The sequence below is a fragment of the Cavia porcellus genome, unplaced genomic scaffold (assembly GCF_034190915.1).
Source record: "Cavia porcellus strain 051 isolate PalLab524CR breed Dunkin Hartley unplaced genomic scaffold, mCavPor4.1 scaffold_1, whole genome shotgun sequence".
Classification (NCBI taxonomy): domain Eukaryota; kingdom Metazoa; phylum Chordata; class Mammalia; order Rodentia; family Caviidae; genus Cavia; species Cavia porcellus.
Window position 1 is genome coordinate 68,808,237 of NW_026947484.1, and position 18,904 is coordinate 68,827,140.

Sequence of the window (18,904 nt, forward strand, 5' to 3'; positions counted from 1 at the left end):
AGAAAATAGCAGAAAGCTTTTCTGAGTTCACCATAACATTTGCTTTTTCAGAGTTAAGTGGAACAAAATACAATTTTGACTACTTAGATCAAATAATATTTAGAAAAAAAAATTACATCCTCATGCACTGTATCCATATTTCCTGAACAGTTCTAGTATCATGGTACTTAAACCGCCTAGGGCTGCATCAACCATGTGACCTTTAGAATATTTTTCACATTATAAAGCACTTACGCTCCACATTTTAAGCTATTCCAGTTTTTAGCAGATCACAGATCAACAAACCAAATCACCGCATGTTGCTTCAATTCTGTCTTGCCAAGGAAGAAAAATCTGCTGCTTTGGACTCATTTCCACAGCTGGATGTTCACGCCATCACATTTTGCATCTCAGCTGTCCACATCGCATACAGCAGTGAGTTCGAGACATCCCATGCCATGAAGCTGGTCCTCTAACAACTAAAGCAGTGTCCACCGGGAGGGGCGAAAGTTGAAGAGGCTTCTGCAGCACTGGGTGTCAATGCTGGATCACATTTTTTTTTTTAACATGAAGTCTCCCTATGTTGCCCAGGTTGTCCTCCAATTCCTGGAGTCAGTGATGCTCTTGCCTCAGCTTCTCAAGTAGTCAGGCCTATCAAAATAATCTGGTACAGTGCACAATTAAAATACTTTCATTTGATAGGAGAAACACAGGATACAAAGGAGAAACACAGAGCACGAAGTTTCTGACTTCCTGGAAAAGTGGAAAAACTCTTGAGTTTTCTAAAGAGGCTCACTAGCCATTCAAAAGTAGCCCATACCTGAATTCACAGAAAAAAGCCTCATCCAAGAAAAGGCACAGCTGGTAAATGACAAGAGGCTAAAAAAGTGGCTCGGAGGGCAGCCAAGCTCTCAGATCTTCAGGGTTTCCTCCAGAAGGTGCAAATGCACTCTGAGTAACAGTCACCTGCACAAACATTTGCAAACATCCTCTAACTGGCTTCTGATTTCATAATGAATCAAACATAAACAGAAGGTCATTGAAGACTCCCTGTTAGATCACAGGGTCCTGATCAAGAGTATCACATGTTTTTTCTTCTCTTCCCATCACAATCCTTATTTTATAGTGTTTGCCAGGGTAAGGAGAAAAACTATTGAGACAGAACTTTTGTATTAGTCAGGATGGGAAAGGATTCACAGCGATAACAAAAGCCCCTATGAAACTGAGCAACTTGAACCATGAAGGCTTATTTGTAGCACATGCTGCTGTGCACAGAGCGTTGGGTGGCAGTGGGTGCGGCTCGTGAGATCCTTCAAGGACCAAGGCTGAAGATGCATCCACCATCCAGAGCTCTGTGAACCACCCAGGCAACTGCGGATCATCACAAGTCACTCGCTAACTGTAATGCAGGAATATGTATCACTTCTGTACACGGTTCACTGCCCAAATGAAGTCAGTACCCACACTAAACTTCAAAAATATGAAAATTCAATCTCATCTCATTGCCAGGAGGAAGCAGAAATATTGGGCAGACAGAACTAACAACTGCTGTGGTCTCTCTGCATTCCTGTCCCTGCTATTTAGAGGTTTTGGAATGCAGTGCTGGGGGCATGCGAACTTGCAGAGTGCTCTTCTCAGAGCCGTGCGGGATGTGCACATGAGCCAGGCAGAAGTCACGTCTGTAAGGGAATTACTAATAGGACAGATGGCATGATTGATGGATGGATGGACGGACAGATGGATGGATGGATACAAAGAGGCCAAGAGAAAAAGAGAAAAGGGAGAAAAATGAAAAAAGATTACCTACAAGATGAAAATGTCAAATGCCAACAAAAACAAGAATACAAGGCCTAAGATAGTTTAAATACGACTGAATGATGTTTCTTTTTTAAAAAATTTATTTATTTAAGGAGAAAGAAACAAAAAATACATAGAGAAAAAAAGGGTAGAAATAATACAGAATTACAGAAAAATAAACGATAAGAAATCACCAGTTGATAAGTTACATATTCTAATCTTAGAAATAGTTGTTCAGGTTACAAAATTAAAGTATGTAAAGTGACATTCAAATATGACACTGCCAACAGTTCTGCTCAATGATCTAACAAAAACTCAGTAATATGGTTATCAGTCCTACACACTTGTTTTTTATCTTAAAGAGGATAAGATTAAACATATCAAAACAGAACAAAACAGTTCAAAAAGAAACAATTTAAAGAAATACAGATTTCAAAGCAAATCCACTAGAGATCTTCACTGTTTATCTAATTGTCTCTAGTTTTCTTCCAAATAGTCGTCCCCATCTTCACACACATTAAATACATACTGCATATTATAGAACTAATCAAATCATTACAGGATGATGAATCAAATAAAGAAGGAGGCAGAGAAGGAGTGCAGGACTAAGAGGAAAAAGAGGAAGAGGAAGAGAAAGAGGGTCATCAACCGGAGGAAAGAAGCAGACATATGTGACAGCTGAGGACATGTCCAACAATTCAAACAAAAAGTGATGACCGTCTTTGATATAGGGGCCCATCAAAACTGAACAGAGGCAAGAGCTCTACTCTGGAAGAACACCTCCCTGAAAACACTCGGCTTTCCCATCTCTCTTGCAGCTGACCCAGAAAATGTAACTCTTTCCCGCCTCTATTTGCTGAAGCCTGAAGGCTTGCATCTGATAAAGCCAATAGGTCAGATAGGGAGACCCATCTCTATGGAGAATTTGGCTCCTGGCCATGTTGTCCAACCAATTCTTTCTGTAATTAAACAGAGTTAACTCCCAGTGAATATTTGTTCTATTTGTCCTTAGTTTGTTTCCTATCTCCAAGGATATTTCTGAAGCCACTCCTTAAGGACTAAGCTGCAGGGTTTAATTTATGTCTGTTTGTTCTGGAGTTTATACTCCCTCTCTCGGGTGGACTGAACTCCAGCGTCTTGGCCCACCAAATGGCCAATCCAGGTTGGCCCTGCCTGACAACTCACCATCTCAGCAGCCTACTGCTGGTTTTATAGATTTAAGGCCCTCCAAGGGCATTGAGCTGCTTATTTTTGCTACTCTGACTGCGGCCACACAGAGAATAAAATCTTTCTGTGATCTGAACCTGTTTCTTACCACTGTCCAGTTCTTTCACTGGGAGAACACTCTGCCATTTTTCCCACTGTTCCAATGGGTGTCTACCACTAGGATTGATCCCAGACAGCGGTTCCTTGGGGCCCAGAGAGAAGACCTCCCATCATTAGGATGAGCCAGGACTTGGCTCTCACAACAGATGCTATCACGCTGAGCTCTCTGATTCTCATACAAGGAATGCTCATGTTCATGGAAGTCAACAGCAGAAAGAATGATCCTTCTGGCAATGCCAAGGTCTGAAACATGAACAGATAAGTATAGGCTCTTTTCCAGGAAGCCTGACTTCGAAATCCACACAGCCATGACTCATCAACCCTAGATCACACTGCCTTTTACTCTCTCATAGGACATACTATGCAGTAACTGGCCTTCCTTGTTGACTAGTTTGTAGAACCTTTTGTATTTTTGTCTCCAGTGTACAGATTTGTTCCATATGTACACGTCTGTGAAATATTTAAGACGTCAACCAGTATCTCATGGTTCATTTTATAGGTCAAGACATCATGCTACATCCTTCAAAGTAATAAGTTCCCCAAAGAGGAAGACAAAGGAAGAAAAACTTAATTGCAGTAAAACTCCCCAAGAGAATTTTAAGGAAAACTACTATGGGAGTCAAAAATTGAAAAGTCTAAACAGTTTTACCCACACCTCTATCTTAGCCATACTTCTGGAACACGGTATATTAAAGAGGTCAGAGTTGAGGAGGCAATGTTCAAAAGATCAATGGACCCAGTGAAAATTCCAGGAGGAAAGACTAGCAAAGAAAGAAGGCACTACATACAGTATCTGAGGTGCAGCATGACTTTACTAAGTGACAGAATAGGACAGAGGACAGGGAAAACATCTCAGGACAACAAGCAGGTACAAGCCTTTAAAAGGCCAGGCAAATGGAGCTACTGACAGCTTCAGAACAGAGCAATGTGACCACCTACATTAAACCTGAAATCCATCCTCTCAGCCTCTAGCTCCACCCCTTCGGGTTTGTTACCTACACACTCTTTACAGGAGCCGTCTGTTTCCCCCACTGTGGATGGCACTGGGGCTGGCTCTCTGCCAACTTCCCCATGTCTCCTCACTGATCAGCCTTCCAAAAGGAGTTCTCCTTCCTGGTCACCTTTTGGTCCACTAATATATTTTGCTTCCCAGCAGCATTTGTAATTTGAAATTCTTCTATTCATTTTATTACCAGCTTATAGCTTGTTTCCTTTCTCCCTAGTGTAAGTTTCATGTAGGAGAGAAATATAGCAAGATTATGCCTATGAGAAGCGCTAACACATGATAGGTACTCCATACCTATTTCCAACAGCTTTAGAGATATTTAGGTGACCTATCATGTAACGCCCTTTAAATATACATTCAATGGCTCTTAGTATATTCAGAGTTGTGCAAAAATTACTCCAATCAGTTTCACAATACTTTCGTCACCCTAATCTGCAAGCAGCCACTTCACATTTCTCATCAATCCTTCTAATTCTAGACACCACTAACATAACTTCTGTCTCTATAGATTTGCCAATCCTGAACATTTCATATAGAAGAAATGGCACAACATACAGCTTTTTGTGAATGTCTCCTTTCACACAGAATAGCATTTTCAAGATGAATCTATACTGCAGCCTGCCCCAGAGCTTCATTTTCATTGCAGGGTAATATTTCACTGTATGGATATACCATATGCTCTTTGCTCAACAGCACCAACATTTATCTCTACATTTTACAGTTACTATTAGGAATAATGCTGCCACAGACATGAACCCACAAGTTTGTGTGCGGACAAATGATTTCATTTCTCTAATAACAGAATTGTTGGGTCACACCATAGCTTTATGCTTAACCTATAAAGGAACCGCCATACTGTTCTCCAGGGCAGTCAAACCACTTACTTCCCAGCAGCAGCAGTAAGTGAGAGGGTTCTGATTTCTCTACATCCTCATCAATGCTTGTGACTATCTGTACTGTTTTTATCATTATAGCCATCCTTGTGAGTGCAAATTCCCTGCAGGTTTTCCTTGTATCCCCCTGACATGCAAGGATACTGAACATCTTTTCTTGTGCTTAGTGGCCATTTGTGGAAATGGCCAATTTTTCTCTGGGGAAATACTCATTCAGACCTGTTGCACTCTTCCTTAGTTGGTTTAACTCTTCTTTTATTACTGAGTGTACTCTTGATATATTTTTATAAAGTTCCCCACCAGATATGATTTCAGCTCCCAATCTACAGTTCTCTTTTCACTTTCCTGAGAGTGTCTTTCAATAACTACTTCTTTAAAAAATCAGTGAATATAATCTTTCTTCACAAAGAAATCCTGTGGCTGTTCACAAGTCTGTGATAAATTAGGAAGAGGGCGGGACATAAGACGGCGACTCATGGCACCTGTAACGGCCCTGCGCCTCCTCCAGTGGTTCCCAGGACCATCTGCATCCTGAAACAATGACAACGTCCTATAGTATGTCAAAGGATGCCACAGCTGCTACCCACCCAACAGAAAGACACCCAGTCCTTTAGAAAATATGACACCTGACTGGGACCCCAGCATCTGGGACGCAAAGGAAGAAGGATCCCATATTTGAGCCCAGTCTGAGCAACATCATCAATCACTTAGCAAGACTGTTTGAAAATAAAAAGTAAAAACCAGAAAAGGAGCTGGAGCTGCAGCTCAGTGCAGAGCCCCTGGCTTCCATCCCAACACTGTAAAAAGTAAATTAATTAATGATTTAACTAAATTAAAAAAGAAAGAAAAATGGTTTCACCAAAACCTAACCTGTAATAAATTCAAATTGACCTACAATTTAGTTTTTCCTCATGAACTTTGAAACTGATGATTGCCCTCCACCCCGACAAGTAAGTTAAATGCAACTAGAATAAGCACGCATGAGTAGCCTTGTAATTATGGGCACTGGCTTACAAAGCCGAAAACCCTGGAATTATCTGCCCTTCCCAAATTACTTGAAGACTGGTGAGTGCTCCTCAGCTTTGCTTTGGGTGAGAAACTCCAACTACAGAAAACAAGGTAGGAACCTGGGAACACGAATATGGAGGGAAGGGTATATTTTTACAGCTGTAAGAGCCTCTCAGTATAAAAAAATACCAGACCTGAAGTACTTACTACAAAAATATTGGCCCTTAAACTTGCACACACATGCACGTTTGTCATCCTGAGACACTGGGAAGCATCAAGGAAAGACTCATTTTTAATAAATCTTAGTTTCAATGCTGGCATTGTCTCCACAATGTAATTTTCCCAGGATAGAATTAACTTCTTAGGTAATACACAGAAGACTATAATAATAACTCAAAGCTTCTTTTGTGATACTAACCCTAAATTAACATACCGATTAACATATAAATGCAAACAACATTAATCTAATATTGTACAGAGCCATCTTAAAATGTACTATGAAGAGAGCAATCTATGAATAATTTCATAAACCTATATTTAAAAGATATCTATTCCTATAAGGTAGTAAAGTTTAGTAAAACAATACATAAAAGACATGCTCAGAACAAGCCTCATTTTGCTATACAAAATATGCATATAAAAGACAGAATATATTAAGTGACTAAATTATAATTATAATAAGCTATTATAATACAGAGATGGAAAGAAGCCTTTGTGACAGCCTTAGCTGGAAATAACCTAAAACACAATGTGGTATGTGCCATTTTAAAAACATACTTAAATATTATTTCTGGTTCTACACTCTCTTCTCTGCTTATGTTGTATCTTGTCAATTCAGCACTCAATCAATTTTCAGATTTTAAGCCAAATAAATGATGGTACACTTGAGAGGTGAAAGAAATCACCCAGGTGTCATAGGACCCACAGGGCAAATAAAAGCACACAGTCTTGCGAAGCAGAGATAATGCCCATGGAGAACTGATCTCTGAGGCAAACTCAGTTTTCATCTGCCTCGTGGGTATAACAGCCTAAATTACTTGGAAACCTCATGTTACCACACTGATAACCTTTCCAAGAGGCCCACCTCAGTTTCTCGCCTCTGTCCAACCCACTTGTCCTCCCCCTGCGCTCTATCTGGGCAGCCCATCTGGGTGTCCACACCTTGCACCCCATTGTCCAGCACAGCAGCTCTAGCAAGTAGCTTAGCAAAGCCCTTCCGAGATGGCGCTAATCTCTCTGCCTCTCCAGCTATTGTCAAACTGTCCCTCCATGTAGATTTCCAACTTTTATGCCTTACACCTCTGCTTTGCTTTTGCTCTGAGAGTTCTACTTTGGCCACGCCATCCTCCTCAAATGCCCAGACACTGGTCAGTCATTCCAAAGCTGGTACCCTGTGATTATGAACTGCTCACCCCTAGTTTCCCAGTCTCCCTGCCTTCTGTCTCAGGATAGTAAGTAGCAACTGTTTGCTGTGCTCCGTCTTAGCTCACGAAAGTCCGTGAGAGAAGAAAACAAGCAAAACCATTAAATAGCGGTTCGTTTTCTTCACTCCTTCACTTGGTGGCTGTTTGCTATTTAGGGAGCAAGTCTGAGCAGCAGGGCTACGTGGCAACCCACTGTGCAGCAACCGCTTTGGTTTGTGTTACACTTTCTTAAGAATGCTCCAAATCACTGGCACACGGAGTCACTGGTCCCACCCAGCGCTGTTTCTCTGCAGGTGACTCCACTCCTCCCACGACAGTAAGATGAGGCTCATTCTGCTCCCACACTCACTTCCTGTCCCCCCCCCAAAATGATCTCCTCAGACTCCAGTCAGCTTGTACTCTTCTGTGGGGTCAGAGGCACCAGAGTTCTTCTCTCCAAACTCATCCCACTCTAAGCCTGGATACCATACGGATAGGGATATAGATATAGATCACAGTAAGCCGGTATGGTGGCACTCACATGTGAGTTCAGCACATTGAGAGGATGAGGCAGGAGGATCACAAATTCAAGCCCATTCTCAGTATGACTTAGCAAGACCCCATCTCAAAGTAAAAAATATAAAGGTCTTAAGATATAGCTCAGTGTTAAAGCCCTGGGTTTAGTTCCCAATAACATTAAAAAAGTGTACAATTCAAAACCCTGCAATGAAACTAAGCTTTTAAAATCTAATGCTGAGTCCATACCTTTGTTCTCAAAAATGCTCCTGCAGACTGTCCTTAGTCTACAAAAGAGGCCCATCATTCTCCGGGTCCCAGTGCTGAAGCATGGCAGCATCCTTCGCCCTTCTCCCCATGCCCAACTTCCACTTAGTTACCAAGCCCGGCTGCATCCACCTCCACAAGAATTTCCAGTTAGGTGTGGAGGTGCACACCTGGAATCCCAGCACTCCTGAGGCTGCTCAAGAGGCGGAAAGAGCATCACAAATTGGAGGCCGGCTGGAGTTACATGGAGGAACAAGGACAGCCTGAAGGACCACGAACTGTTCAGATCTTTCCACTGTCACAGCTGCTTTCACTGCCAACACAACAGCCTCCCGGCCTCCTGCACTCCTGTGTGCAACACTGCCACCCCCCCCCAACATAACCACACCGCCCCGAACCCCAGATGGACTGCTAGTTATGGTCCTGAGTGACACTGGCTAACACTGTTCTTGCCCCTCAAGAAGAGAGAATAGCACAACCCACATGTCACCTAGTGTGCTCTCATGTCTACTGAACCAACAGGTCTATGTCTCTTCTTTTGGATCTTCGAAACAACTTCTTACCCTCTCTGGCCAGGCTAAAGCTCCCTACTCCAGCACTTGAAGTCTCGAAAAATCTGATGTGTAGTGCGAGCATCCCTTGCCCTATAGCTGTTTTCCCTTAAACCAGTAACAACATCTCACTGTCCTATAGAGACATGCCCTTCCCCAAATGTTAGAATGCTTCCTGGAGTCAAGGCTGGACATGTAACCCAAGCTGACCCACAGGAGTCCTGCTCTTTCCTGGACAGAGACACTGGCCAAGCAGGGACATAATCTCACTCAATGATCAGGACCAACTAAAATCTTTTCTCAGTAGTTACATTCAATCCTGGGCAGAAGACGTGCTAAGAATCATGCAAGCTTTTGCTACTAGGTAGAAAACACCTGTCTGAAAATGAAGTTAATATGGGGAGACAGAAATAGTGCACGTAAGCACTAACTCTGGCTTTTGAGCTGGGTGGGCCACGATCACTCTTTTGAAAGTCTCGCATCTACATATGTCAGAATTCCAAGTTCTCCAGTGAGAACAGTACAAGGCATGTGACAGTTATACCCAGATCTACAGATGAACTCATTAATATCTCTTCAACAAAACGAAATAATGTCATGATGAATGTGGGTTCGGGTCAGTACAGATATTACCACCAAGAAAGTGCAGAGCAGATTAGGTAAAGTTTGGTTGTAGAAAGGTTCGGCATCTATTTTTAGGAGTACACATAACTGCACGTAGATCTGTTTAAACCAGCCAATCCCTGTGCCTTGCTTTATTGGCTTGCTTGTTTATTTCAGCAGCAGGAGCTGGGTGTCTAGTGCATCCTCACGGACCTACCTATGTACCTATGCTCCCGTTTTATTTCCCACTACTCTTCTATCCACACTTGCACTGAAGTCAAATTAAAAAGATTAGGTTTTGATTCTTTACTCTTGCGACCTCCATACTGTGAGGCTTATAAAATCTGGACTGCTGCCCAGCCTTCGCCGTGGTGGCTGCCACAGCCCCATACCTGGCTCCACTGCTTTTAGAAAGTGCAGCAAATGTTTTGGTTATGTGCTACAAACAGGCACCAATAAAGGAGAAGCACAGCCATCCCTATCCTCTTCTGGGACACTCAGGCACTGCACTGACTCTCGTCTTTAGTCCCCAGCAGCCATCGCATGAATCTGGAAAATCACAAACTGCTCCAATAAAAAGGCCCGGTTTCCCTGAATTCCCTTCTTTCCTTTCAGCAGCTTTTGCATCTACTTGGTATCCTTACAGAACAGCTAATGTTCTCCGTGCCTTCCTCTATCTCGGTATTCACCCTCGTCCTAGGACATCTGACTTGCACGATAACCTGGTGAGGTGGAAGGAACAAGCATTGGGGTTCCTACTTGAAAAACAAGGAACTGAGGGTCCAGTTGGTAATAAAGCAAAGTCCTTGTACTCGTGCTCAAATCTGCCTGCTGCTGTTTTCCTTGTTTCCACTCCTCCCAGGGTCAACTCAAATTCCAGGCACTCACTCCTCCCCCTTGGTACCCTCAGAGGTAGAAATGTTACTATGGATACCAGTGAGAAGATGGGCATGGTGGTGCCCACCTGCAATCCCCGAAAACGGGAGGATGAGGCAGAAGGATTGCTGAGTTCAAAGTCAGCCTTAACTACAAGTGAGTTCAAGGCCAGCCTGAACTACATAACAGGATCCTGCCCCAAACATAGTAATAATAATCATCAAAAAAGAGGAAAGAAAAGAAACTAGTGAAAATACTGCACAGTAACTTCACTAAGTGCAAGTTTTATTTTGATAAAAAAAAAAGTTGTGGATGTATGCACACATGTGTGCATCCTCTGGCGTGCACGACTGTCTGTAAGCACTAATTTCTACCATGCAGGAAGACAAAACTGGCTTTTTGTCACTGAATGCAATCTGAACTATTTCTGTAACACAATCCCGGGTCTCAGATACCTCAGCCTCAGAGAAAAGCCAGATCCACCTCACATAATGTGAACCAACACTGCAGCCACTCCGCCCTGCCCAGGGGATACTGCTGGGTCGGACTCCCTCTCTGAGCCAGAGTCAGACAGAGCTAGACATTTTCCCGGCATACTACCCTGCTTCTCTGGCTGAACTTTCAGGTTGAAACCTCTGGACAGAGGCCCATGAAGGATAATGATAAGAAAATTTAGCTGCTATGGGGTTCATAAAAAATGCAGTGCATCATTTTCAAGTGGACCCCACACATTCCCGAGGGTCACATCCACACCATTCCTGGTCTATGAGGTTAAGGCATCAACCCTACGGTTGGCAGGCCAAGCACTCTGAATGGCTTTTCCAGTCAAGGTTCCCTGTGCTCCCTCCTTTGGCCTCCTGGAGAAATACGTAAGTGAGAGCAACCGGTCTGGGTCAGGGTCAAGGAGGAGGTTCCTGGGTGTGAAGAGCTGGCCTGTGCAAAGCCAGATGTCTCCCACAGAGCAACCAGGGATTGCTCAGTTTACTCTTTAACATGTGTCTAGGAATTTACCAGGGGAGTTCAGTCCGCCATCATATAACCCATCAGACGAGGGATGGACCCGACTTGCAGCACCAACATAAGTACCCACAATGCACTGCCACTGCTCCCCAGTCTTTCACATCCCATGAACAACAGATCCAAGCTATCAGCCCAGCCTGGCCTTTGGATCACCTCTGCACAGGGTTCTTCTACTCCAGTACCTCTCCCTATCTATTCTGAAAATTCTGCAGACTTTATTCATACAACCTGTGTTCAAAATTATATGAAATATAAACTTTATATTTTAAATTCTTCTTCTCTTTCTCTGATCTAACAAACTTACCCTACAAAATGTAATGGGGTGCAATAAAAGCCAAGGAGAGAAAGGGACACTGCTACAGGAAATCAGCCATAATTATTTAAATGTGCCCATGAAACTATTTTTAAACTGCTAAAATAGAAAATCATTTCTCCTGCCTACAAAACTTTTCCTTATCTTGACAATTTGCATCTTTCATTGTTAAACTGTCTTCCTTTCTCCATAGCTAAATAAAGTTTTGAGCTCATTTATTACAACCTTTCTCCTCTGCTTCACATTCAACAAACCTTTTACTGCATCCCTAACTATGCGCTGAGCTACACATAGTTAATTCAGTGTATTGTCTAGAGATTTAGACTTTACCAAAGACTCCCAAAGTTCAGGGACTCTCCTACTTTTACAGCCATCAAGTGGGGACCCCAGGAAAAATTTTTCTCCAGGATGGCTTGCATCTGGTCTTATCCTTCTGTTTCAAGATACATTACCTAGGTTGGGGAGGGGGTTTTGCTACTGGTGATCTCAGGCTTGGAGACAAAGATTATAGGTTAACTCAGAGAAGGATAAATACCGCTATAGCACTGCACAAAGCCTCTGTCCACAGGGGCCTTCTCCCTGGATTCTGATAACCAGAAATTGACTCCTCATTGTAGACTTAGTAGAAGCTGAGGTCTACAGTTAACTATGTCTGGTCTTGATCTTTCATGTCATTTCAATTCTCTGACCAGTACTCTGTGAGCTCAAGATTAGGAGGAAAGCAGAGAGAGGCCTCTTCCTCCTTCGCCATGCAGGCTAAGGGGCACACACACCTCTTCCCCTTAGCCAACCAGCAAGTGCTGCTTCTACTACATACTAAGGAGGCTGCTAGAGCTCACAGGGGAAGAAAAGCAGAATGCCATAGAGCCCACATCATTACAAAGCACAGTCTGAGCTGTGCTAACATACTAATGGCTACTAACAATGATTAAGGTTAGGTAATGCTTCAGAATTTCAAGGCATAACTACTTACAAAAGATAAGCAGTTGGTGAAACCCTACCAAAGCTTAATGCTATCTCTACAACCAGAGAGACAAGAAAACCCCCATAACTGTTCTTTTCCACGAGTCAAGCATATCCTTTTTTCTGTTTGATTGCTTCCTGTGTTACCCTGCACATCCTATCTTTCAGGGACAGAACAGGTACGCCTATTTTTTTCTGTAGAAATCTCCAGGCCAGAAATTTTTCCTTTAGTGTCTTTTAAATGCTAACATGTTACACAAAACACTACATTGATAGTCCATGGAGGCCATCAAAACTGTACCTTTATCAGGGTGAAAATTCACTACCTTATTCACTTAGAATATCATGCTGAAGATACCAAAAAATCCTACCAGGACAGTAAAGGACTTACAGAAACAAAAACATCTTTTACTTTCCAACTTGCAACACCTGAGACCCCAATCCCATATGGGTGAAAAGCAACATTCCAGAGAGGTTTGAAAATTAGTTATTACCCTGGGCTGAAACACACAGCTGGTTTGCTGATAGAAAGGAAGAACAACAAAAGGATGTCTAACTATTTAAAAGGTCAGTGCAGTAAAAGATGAATAAGAAATAAATTTGGCCCTTCCAGTGCAACAATGTTGCCACATATGTTAATTCAATTTACCACTCTAAAGGCTTGCATTGGCTTAATGCACCTTTGATCAACAGAGGAAATGCTTTACACTATAGAATAGCTGACCTTTCTACACTGCTGATGCCATCAATTCAAGGGTCCCCTGTGACCTTAGTAAAGTTACATTTCCTTGTTTGGGATTGTAAAAACTGCAATAAACAGTATTAGTAATGTGTACGTAAACGAGTTCCTTTTTAAATGCAAAGCCACTGGTCTTCACTAGAAGGCCACCACAAGGTCAGGAGAGGCTGCAGGTCACAGTGGGTTGGCTGACAATGTCCTATGCTAGGTCACCTCAGTTATATGAGATCAGGAACAAGCACCCCTCTGCCCTTGTGAGTCAGGAAGTTTCTGGGATTCAACAAGTCCAGGTTTGTCTCAGCTAAATATAGATTGACTGCTGTTTGTTTCCGGCCCATTGGGCCACTAGTTAGGATTCAGGGAAATAGGATTTTACTTTTTTCTCTCCTTCCTTATATAGGACTCAAGGATTCAATAAAAGAAGGATCCAGAGGAGAACGGGCTTGGGCCAGGGTGGTACACAGGGTTCATGGCCTCGCCATTGTCTAGATGGATGACTGTGGTGTCCTGCTTTCTTCACCTGCTGCGTGTGAAGTAATACTAGTCAAACAGTATTTTTACAACAGAAGAAGAAGAAAAGAAGAAGAAGAAGAAGAAGAAGAAGAAGAAGAAGAAGAAGAAGAAGAAGAAGAAGAGGAGGAGGAGGAGGAGGAGGAGGAAGAAGAGGAAGAGGAGGAGGAAGAAGAAGAAGAAGAAGAGGAGGAGGAGGAGAAGGAGGAAGAGGAGGAAGAAAAAGAAAAAGAAAAAGAAAAAGAAGAAGAAGAAGAAACGTATCCTTCCAAACGCGCCTGGCATCTGGAAGATGCTCAGTGTCACCAGACTCTGACAAAAGACTCTAGAAAGATTAACGGAATTGCTGTACTTGCAATGTTAGTTTCCCATTTACAACACCTACATAGATATATGCAGCGCTCAACGTGAATCTCTGGTTCCGAAAAGGCCTGAATGGATCTGGTGCTCTTTCTTCCACAAAAAAAAAAAAAAAAAAAAAAAAAAGTAGACCCCAAGAGGCCATAAGAAACCAACTCTTGCACATAAGATAGAAGCTTAGACAACAAAATCTGGCCAGGCCAGATTCCTTAGGGGTAGACAGCAGGAACAAACATGAGCCTTGCTCTGGCCTGGGTCCCCCAAGCGACTCGCGACTGAGTGCTCCCGACGCCGTCTTTCCTGGGAGGGCAGAGAGCGAGCCCTCCCGCGGCGCCAGCTTTTCCCAGGCGTGGAGAAGGAAGCTCGGGCTTCTGGCTCACGGTGCCGCGCCCCCGCCCCGGGGGCCACCGGCCCTGCCTTTCTGAACAGCAGCACCCGGGCATCCGAAGCCATCGGTGCTCCCTCGGTCCCCCGTACCAAAGGACACCTTCCTCCCCCCTCGGCCTGGCAGAACACGTAGGGTGCGTCCGCCAGGAGCGGTCCCAACAGCGCGTCCGCTGGAAGAGCGCCCAACCCATTACTAAGGCTTCCCGCGCCCGCGGAGTCGCGTCGGATCTCTGCAGGGCCCCCTCCTCCGGGCAGCCCAAGGGACGCCCGAGGGAGGGGCATCCTAGGGAACCCCCTCCCCGCCCCCCATGGCTCGCAGAGTCCTGCGGGAAAAGAACAAGGAAGCCAAGACCTTTGCGCGCGTAATACCCCCAGGTCCAACACTACCAGCAGCCCCCCTCGATTTACTGGCCTCCCCCAAGCCCGACGACTATGCTAAAAGGCCACAGCCAGCACCCCGCCAAAATCCCCGCGCTGCTGCAAGCCACCAACTCGCGCCCCGCTGCGCCTGCGGCCCCCGCTAGGTATCCCGTTTTTCACCGAGCGGGGATAACGGGTTTCAGCAGCTTCCGATTTCCGCGTCCAATTCTCCCTGGACCGCACGCGAATCCCTGCAAAACGAGTCAGCGCCAGGTCTCCCCTAAAGCTGCGCCTCCACCGGATCTCGCCCCTGCCTTGTCCCAGTCCCGGTCTGGCGCTCCGGCGTCTCCAGAGCCCAGCAGTCCTCCGGGCCCAGAAGAGGAAACTTCCCTCCGAGGTGAATGCCGGATCCGGCCGGGAAAGGCTTTTCCGACCCTGCGAACGCCAGGGGCGCGCTCGCCCCCTAAACCCCAAGGGAGATCAGCAACGCCTCCCACTCTCGGCCACCAGCTGAGACCTCTCCTTAATCTAAGGCGGCGCCCCTACACTGTCGCGGGTGGGAAGGTCCAGCCGGGTCGGAAACACCAGGAGTGTTTGGGACCTCTCCAGAGACCTACCAGTCCCGCGCAGCTCCCAGGAAAACAGAAAAAAGTAAAGAAGTGAGCAAAACGTGAATCCTGGCAACTTTGGTGTACGTGTCTGCGTGTGTGTATGTATGTGTGTGCGCGCATGTGTGTGAGTGCGCATCGCCCGAGAGTTAGGACAACAGCTGCGGAGCACATCTGGAGGAGGGGGAGGGGCCGGCAGCGCGGGGCACCGGCAGCCCCCGCGGCAGGCCCGGCCAGCCTGTCGTCCTTACCTGTCCTATGTTGATGAAGCCGTACTTGCTGGCTATGCGGTCAGCCTCCGAGAAGCCGCCGGAGATCTTGACCGCCCAGTGGTTGGTGTAGACGCGCGTCCGGCACACGGGGAGCAGGCAGCCCCCGAGCAGCGCCAGCACGCACAGCAGGTCCAGCCGTCCCGGGCAGCAGCAGCAGCGGCTCCCCCAGCCCATGCTCCCGGCGCCCCGCGGGCCGCGTCGCTGGCTGGCTGGCTGGCTCGGCGCACTCCGCGGCGCAGCGCACAACTAACTTCTCCGGCCTGGGCCGCCCCGGGCGATCCGCAGCAGGCGGCGAGCCCCAGCAGGCGGCGGCGCGGCGGACTTCGGCCGGTCCTAGACCATGCCCGAAGCCCGGGACCTGCGCGCCCGGCTCTCCGTCCCGCGGGCCGGGCGGTCGGCTGGCGCCCCCGGCTCGGGCTCCGAGGGCAGCGGCGGAGCGGGACCGGCGCCCTCCGCGGTGGGGTCCCGCCGGCTCGGCCCCGGACGCTGCGCTCCTCGCTGGGCCCCGAGAGCGGCGCAGGCGACGCGCGGGGCGGTGCAGGCAGCGGCCGCGCGTCCCCCTGTAGCCCGGGCTCGCAGCGCCGGCTCGCCCGCTCCCCGCGCTCCCTGGGGCGGCGCGCGGCGCGCGGACAGAGCGAGTGCAATGGCAGCGGCGCCGCTCCGCATAAATGACTCCCGCCCGCGCCCGCGCCCGCGCCCGCGTCCTCGCCCCGCCCCGCCCGTGCTCGCGGAGGCGCGGCGGCCGGCGCCAGCCAGGTCCTAGCGCCCCCTGTCTCCCCGGGCTGTAACCTTCAGGGTCCCGGGCAGCAGCGAAGGCGAGTGAGTGTTTACCCAGCGCCCGGTGACAGTGCGCTGGAGGCCTGGTTTGAGCCGCTTTGGCTTTCTCGCAGCTGACGGGTATTTATGCACCGCCACTCATCCTACAGACTTCCCAGATTTGCACTGGCTGGGACGAGGGAAGCGCTGGGAAGATTCATTCATCCCTGCCCTAAACGTTCCTAAGTCACTAAGCCTTTAAGGAGGTCACTTGCGTGTCAACTGCCCAACACACAACCCAAATTTTCACTTCGTTAATTCTTCATGCTTTCGAGCAACTGTTTATTTTACACATTCTACTACCCGGACAAGCTACCACACAGGACAATGAGTCGCATGACTCTTACAAAAGCCAACCACCACAACTCCAAAGCCAGCTCTGTCGCCTGTTGACTTTTGAAATCGGCGCATCCGATAAGAGGCAGCACCGCGGGACCTTAAAGTCCCAGCCAAGGAATTGAGAAAAATATATCCCTAGGAGACAGAAATAAATACTATGCAAGTGAATAGTCACATTGCCCCCAAGAATTGCTTCATGCATCTGTTGGATTGCGTCTGATGAGGGCATCTTTTTCCCCACCAAGGAATAAGTTTCCCAACATTTCTGAGCACAACCCTGCAACAGTGAAAGGTTTTGATGCTAAAAGAACCACAGAGGAAGTCAATATGAAATGTGTGGCCGCCGCGTATTACTGCATGGTGCATGATAGCTGCTCCAGGCAGGAGGGAGCTCGGGTTAACCCTCTTCTCACTTCCACTGACAACTTTTCTGTCTTTTTGTCTTTTTGGAGGTGAGGGGGCACCCGGTGACTAACAGTTTTTTCTAAAAAAAGGGGGGGGGGCCCTCAAGAAATAATCCAACTGACCTCAGAAGTAGTCATACCCTCTATTTTCTCAAAAGTAGTCATAACCTCTATTTTGTCTTTTTTTCTCACCATTTTTATCTTTTTTCTTATGAGCACGTTTGTAGTCCTTGCTATCTTTTATTTTAAGGCTTAAGATGTGTTTAAGTTAACCCATCACACAATACTTCTATTATCTGAAACATACCTGAAAATTTAAATTAGGCTACCACCATGGAGCATAACATTTTGTGTCATTTTTCACACTGTTGAAAGTTATGCTATACTAGTGCATCCTGTGAACAAATCTAAAAAGTACCATTATCCCCTTTCCATCCCTGGTGAAAAGTAGTGGAGTGTAAGAACTAAATCATTTGTGGAAGGCACCTATTTTCTTCACTTATCTATTTGATTGGTTAATACATCTATTTTGAGCACCTAGCATGCACACATCATGTTGTGATAGGAGAAGCAGAAAAGAGGAAGGGTGGTTGCAAAAGATTAGTGGAATTCAGAATCTGAATATTGAAACTTTAGAGTAAATACGACTCATTACTATTATTCTATTATTTAAAAGTGGGAAAGTGTAAGCACTATGCTTGGCCCTTAGAGTACTGGTATATTCTGACCATTGGCCACTTGCTTCAGACAGAGCCCTTTTTCCTCCTCCAGCCATTGAGTCCAGAAAGCCCACAATCTATCACTGTTAGCTGTCCCCTGCATAGTGCATAAAGACACAAAACTATTGTTTTTCAGATAGAACTAAAGGTGTTGTCAAGTTATAAATCTCAATACACAGATCAGGGGTAGTCTGCCTTTATGGATAGTGAGCCTTTGCTCTCTGGTGAGCGAAAGCCTGTGAGGCAACAATCCACAGGAAGGTGGCCACTGCACAAGATACTTCTGATGTCAAGTGTAAAGCATGGCCAGTGCATTTATCTCTGCGGCTCTGGGGCTGTTAATTGTTTAGAGCTACAAAGGCAGCAAAACATGATTCCCTTTGAAGGCCATCTTGTCTCTGGGCTCAACTTCTAAAGAGAAAACTGCGGCACAGCGCCTCCTGATGCCAGGAGATTCTTTTCTCAGAAGAGCAAAATTGTGCACTAACACCACAGACTCTCTTGCTTTGTGCATGCAAGCCCTGCTCGGCATAAACAAACATAACCTCCACTACACGGAATATGATGGAGTATTGGAAAATGAAGTAGAAAGAGGTAATACAATGCTCTGGATTGTGAACCTATCCCTGAGGCGGGGTTTAGTTTACGCACACACATATTCTTCCTTTTGGACACTGTCTCAATCATTTTGTCATTGCTGGCACAAAATACCCGACACCCAAAATTTAGAAGAAGTCTTAGAAGGCTCAGGCTGTGGTTGGCGGACCACAGGAATGACGTGGAGGAAAGGTCTGCTCACAGCAGGGCAGTCAGGAAGCAGGGAAAAACTGGGCAGGGGGAGAGGCTCTTCCAGATCACACTCTCAGTGG

The 18,904-nt window shown here is 46.0% G+C and overlaps 1 protein-coding gene across 3 annotated transcripts in view; it reads right to left on the reverse strand.

Moving 5' to 3' along the window:
• Pcsk5 (proprotein convertase subtilisin/kexin type 5) overlaps window positions 1-16,359 on the reverse strand; it is a 416,016-nt gene extending 399,657 nt beyond the window's left edge. For 2 of the 3 annotated variants that reach the window (XM_013155069.3, XM_063249684.1), the window contains exon 1: window positions 15,737-16,337. In XM_013155069.3, coding sequence (XP_013010523.1) covers window positions 15,737-15,931 — 195 coding nt within the window. In that variant the 5' untranslated portion in view covers window positions 15,932-16,337. Of the gene's footprint in view, window positions 1-15,736 lie in introns of all 3 variants that reach the window. The other variant, XM_003472222.4, reaches the window with a different exon arrangement.
• Window positions 16,360-18,904: the final 2,545 nt, after the last annotated feature.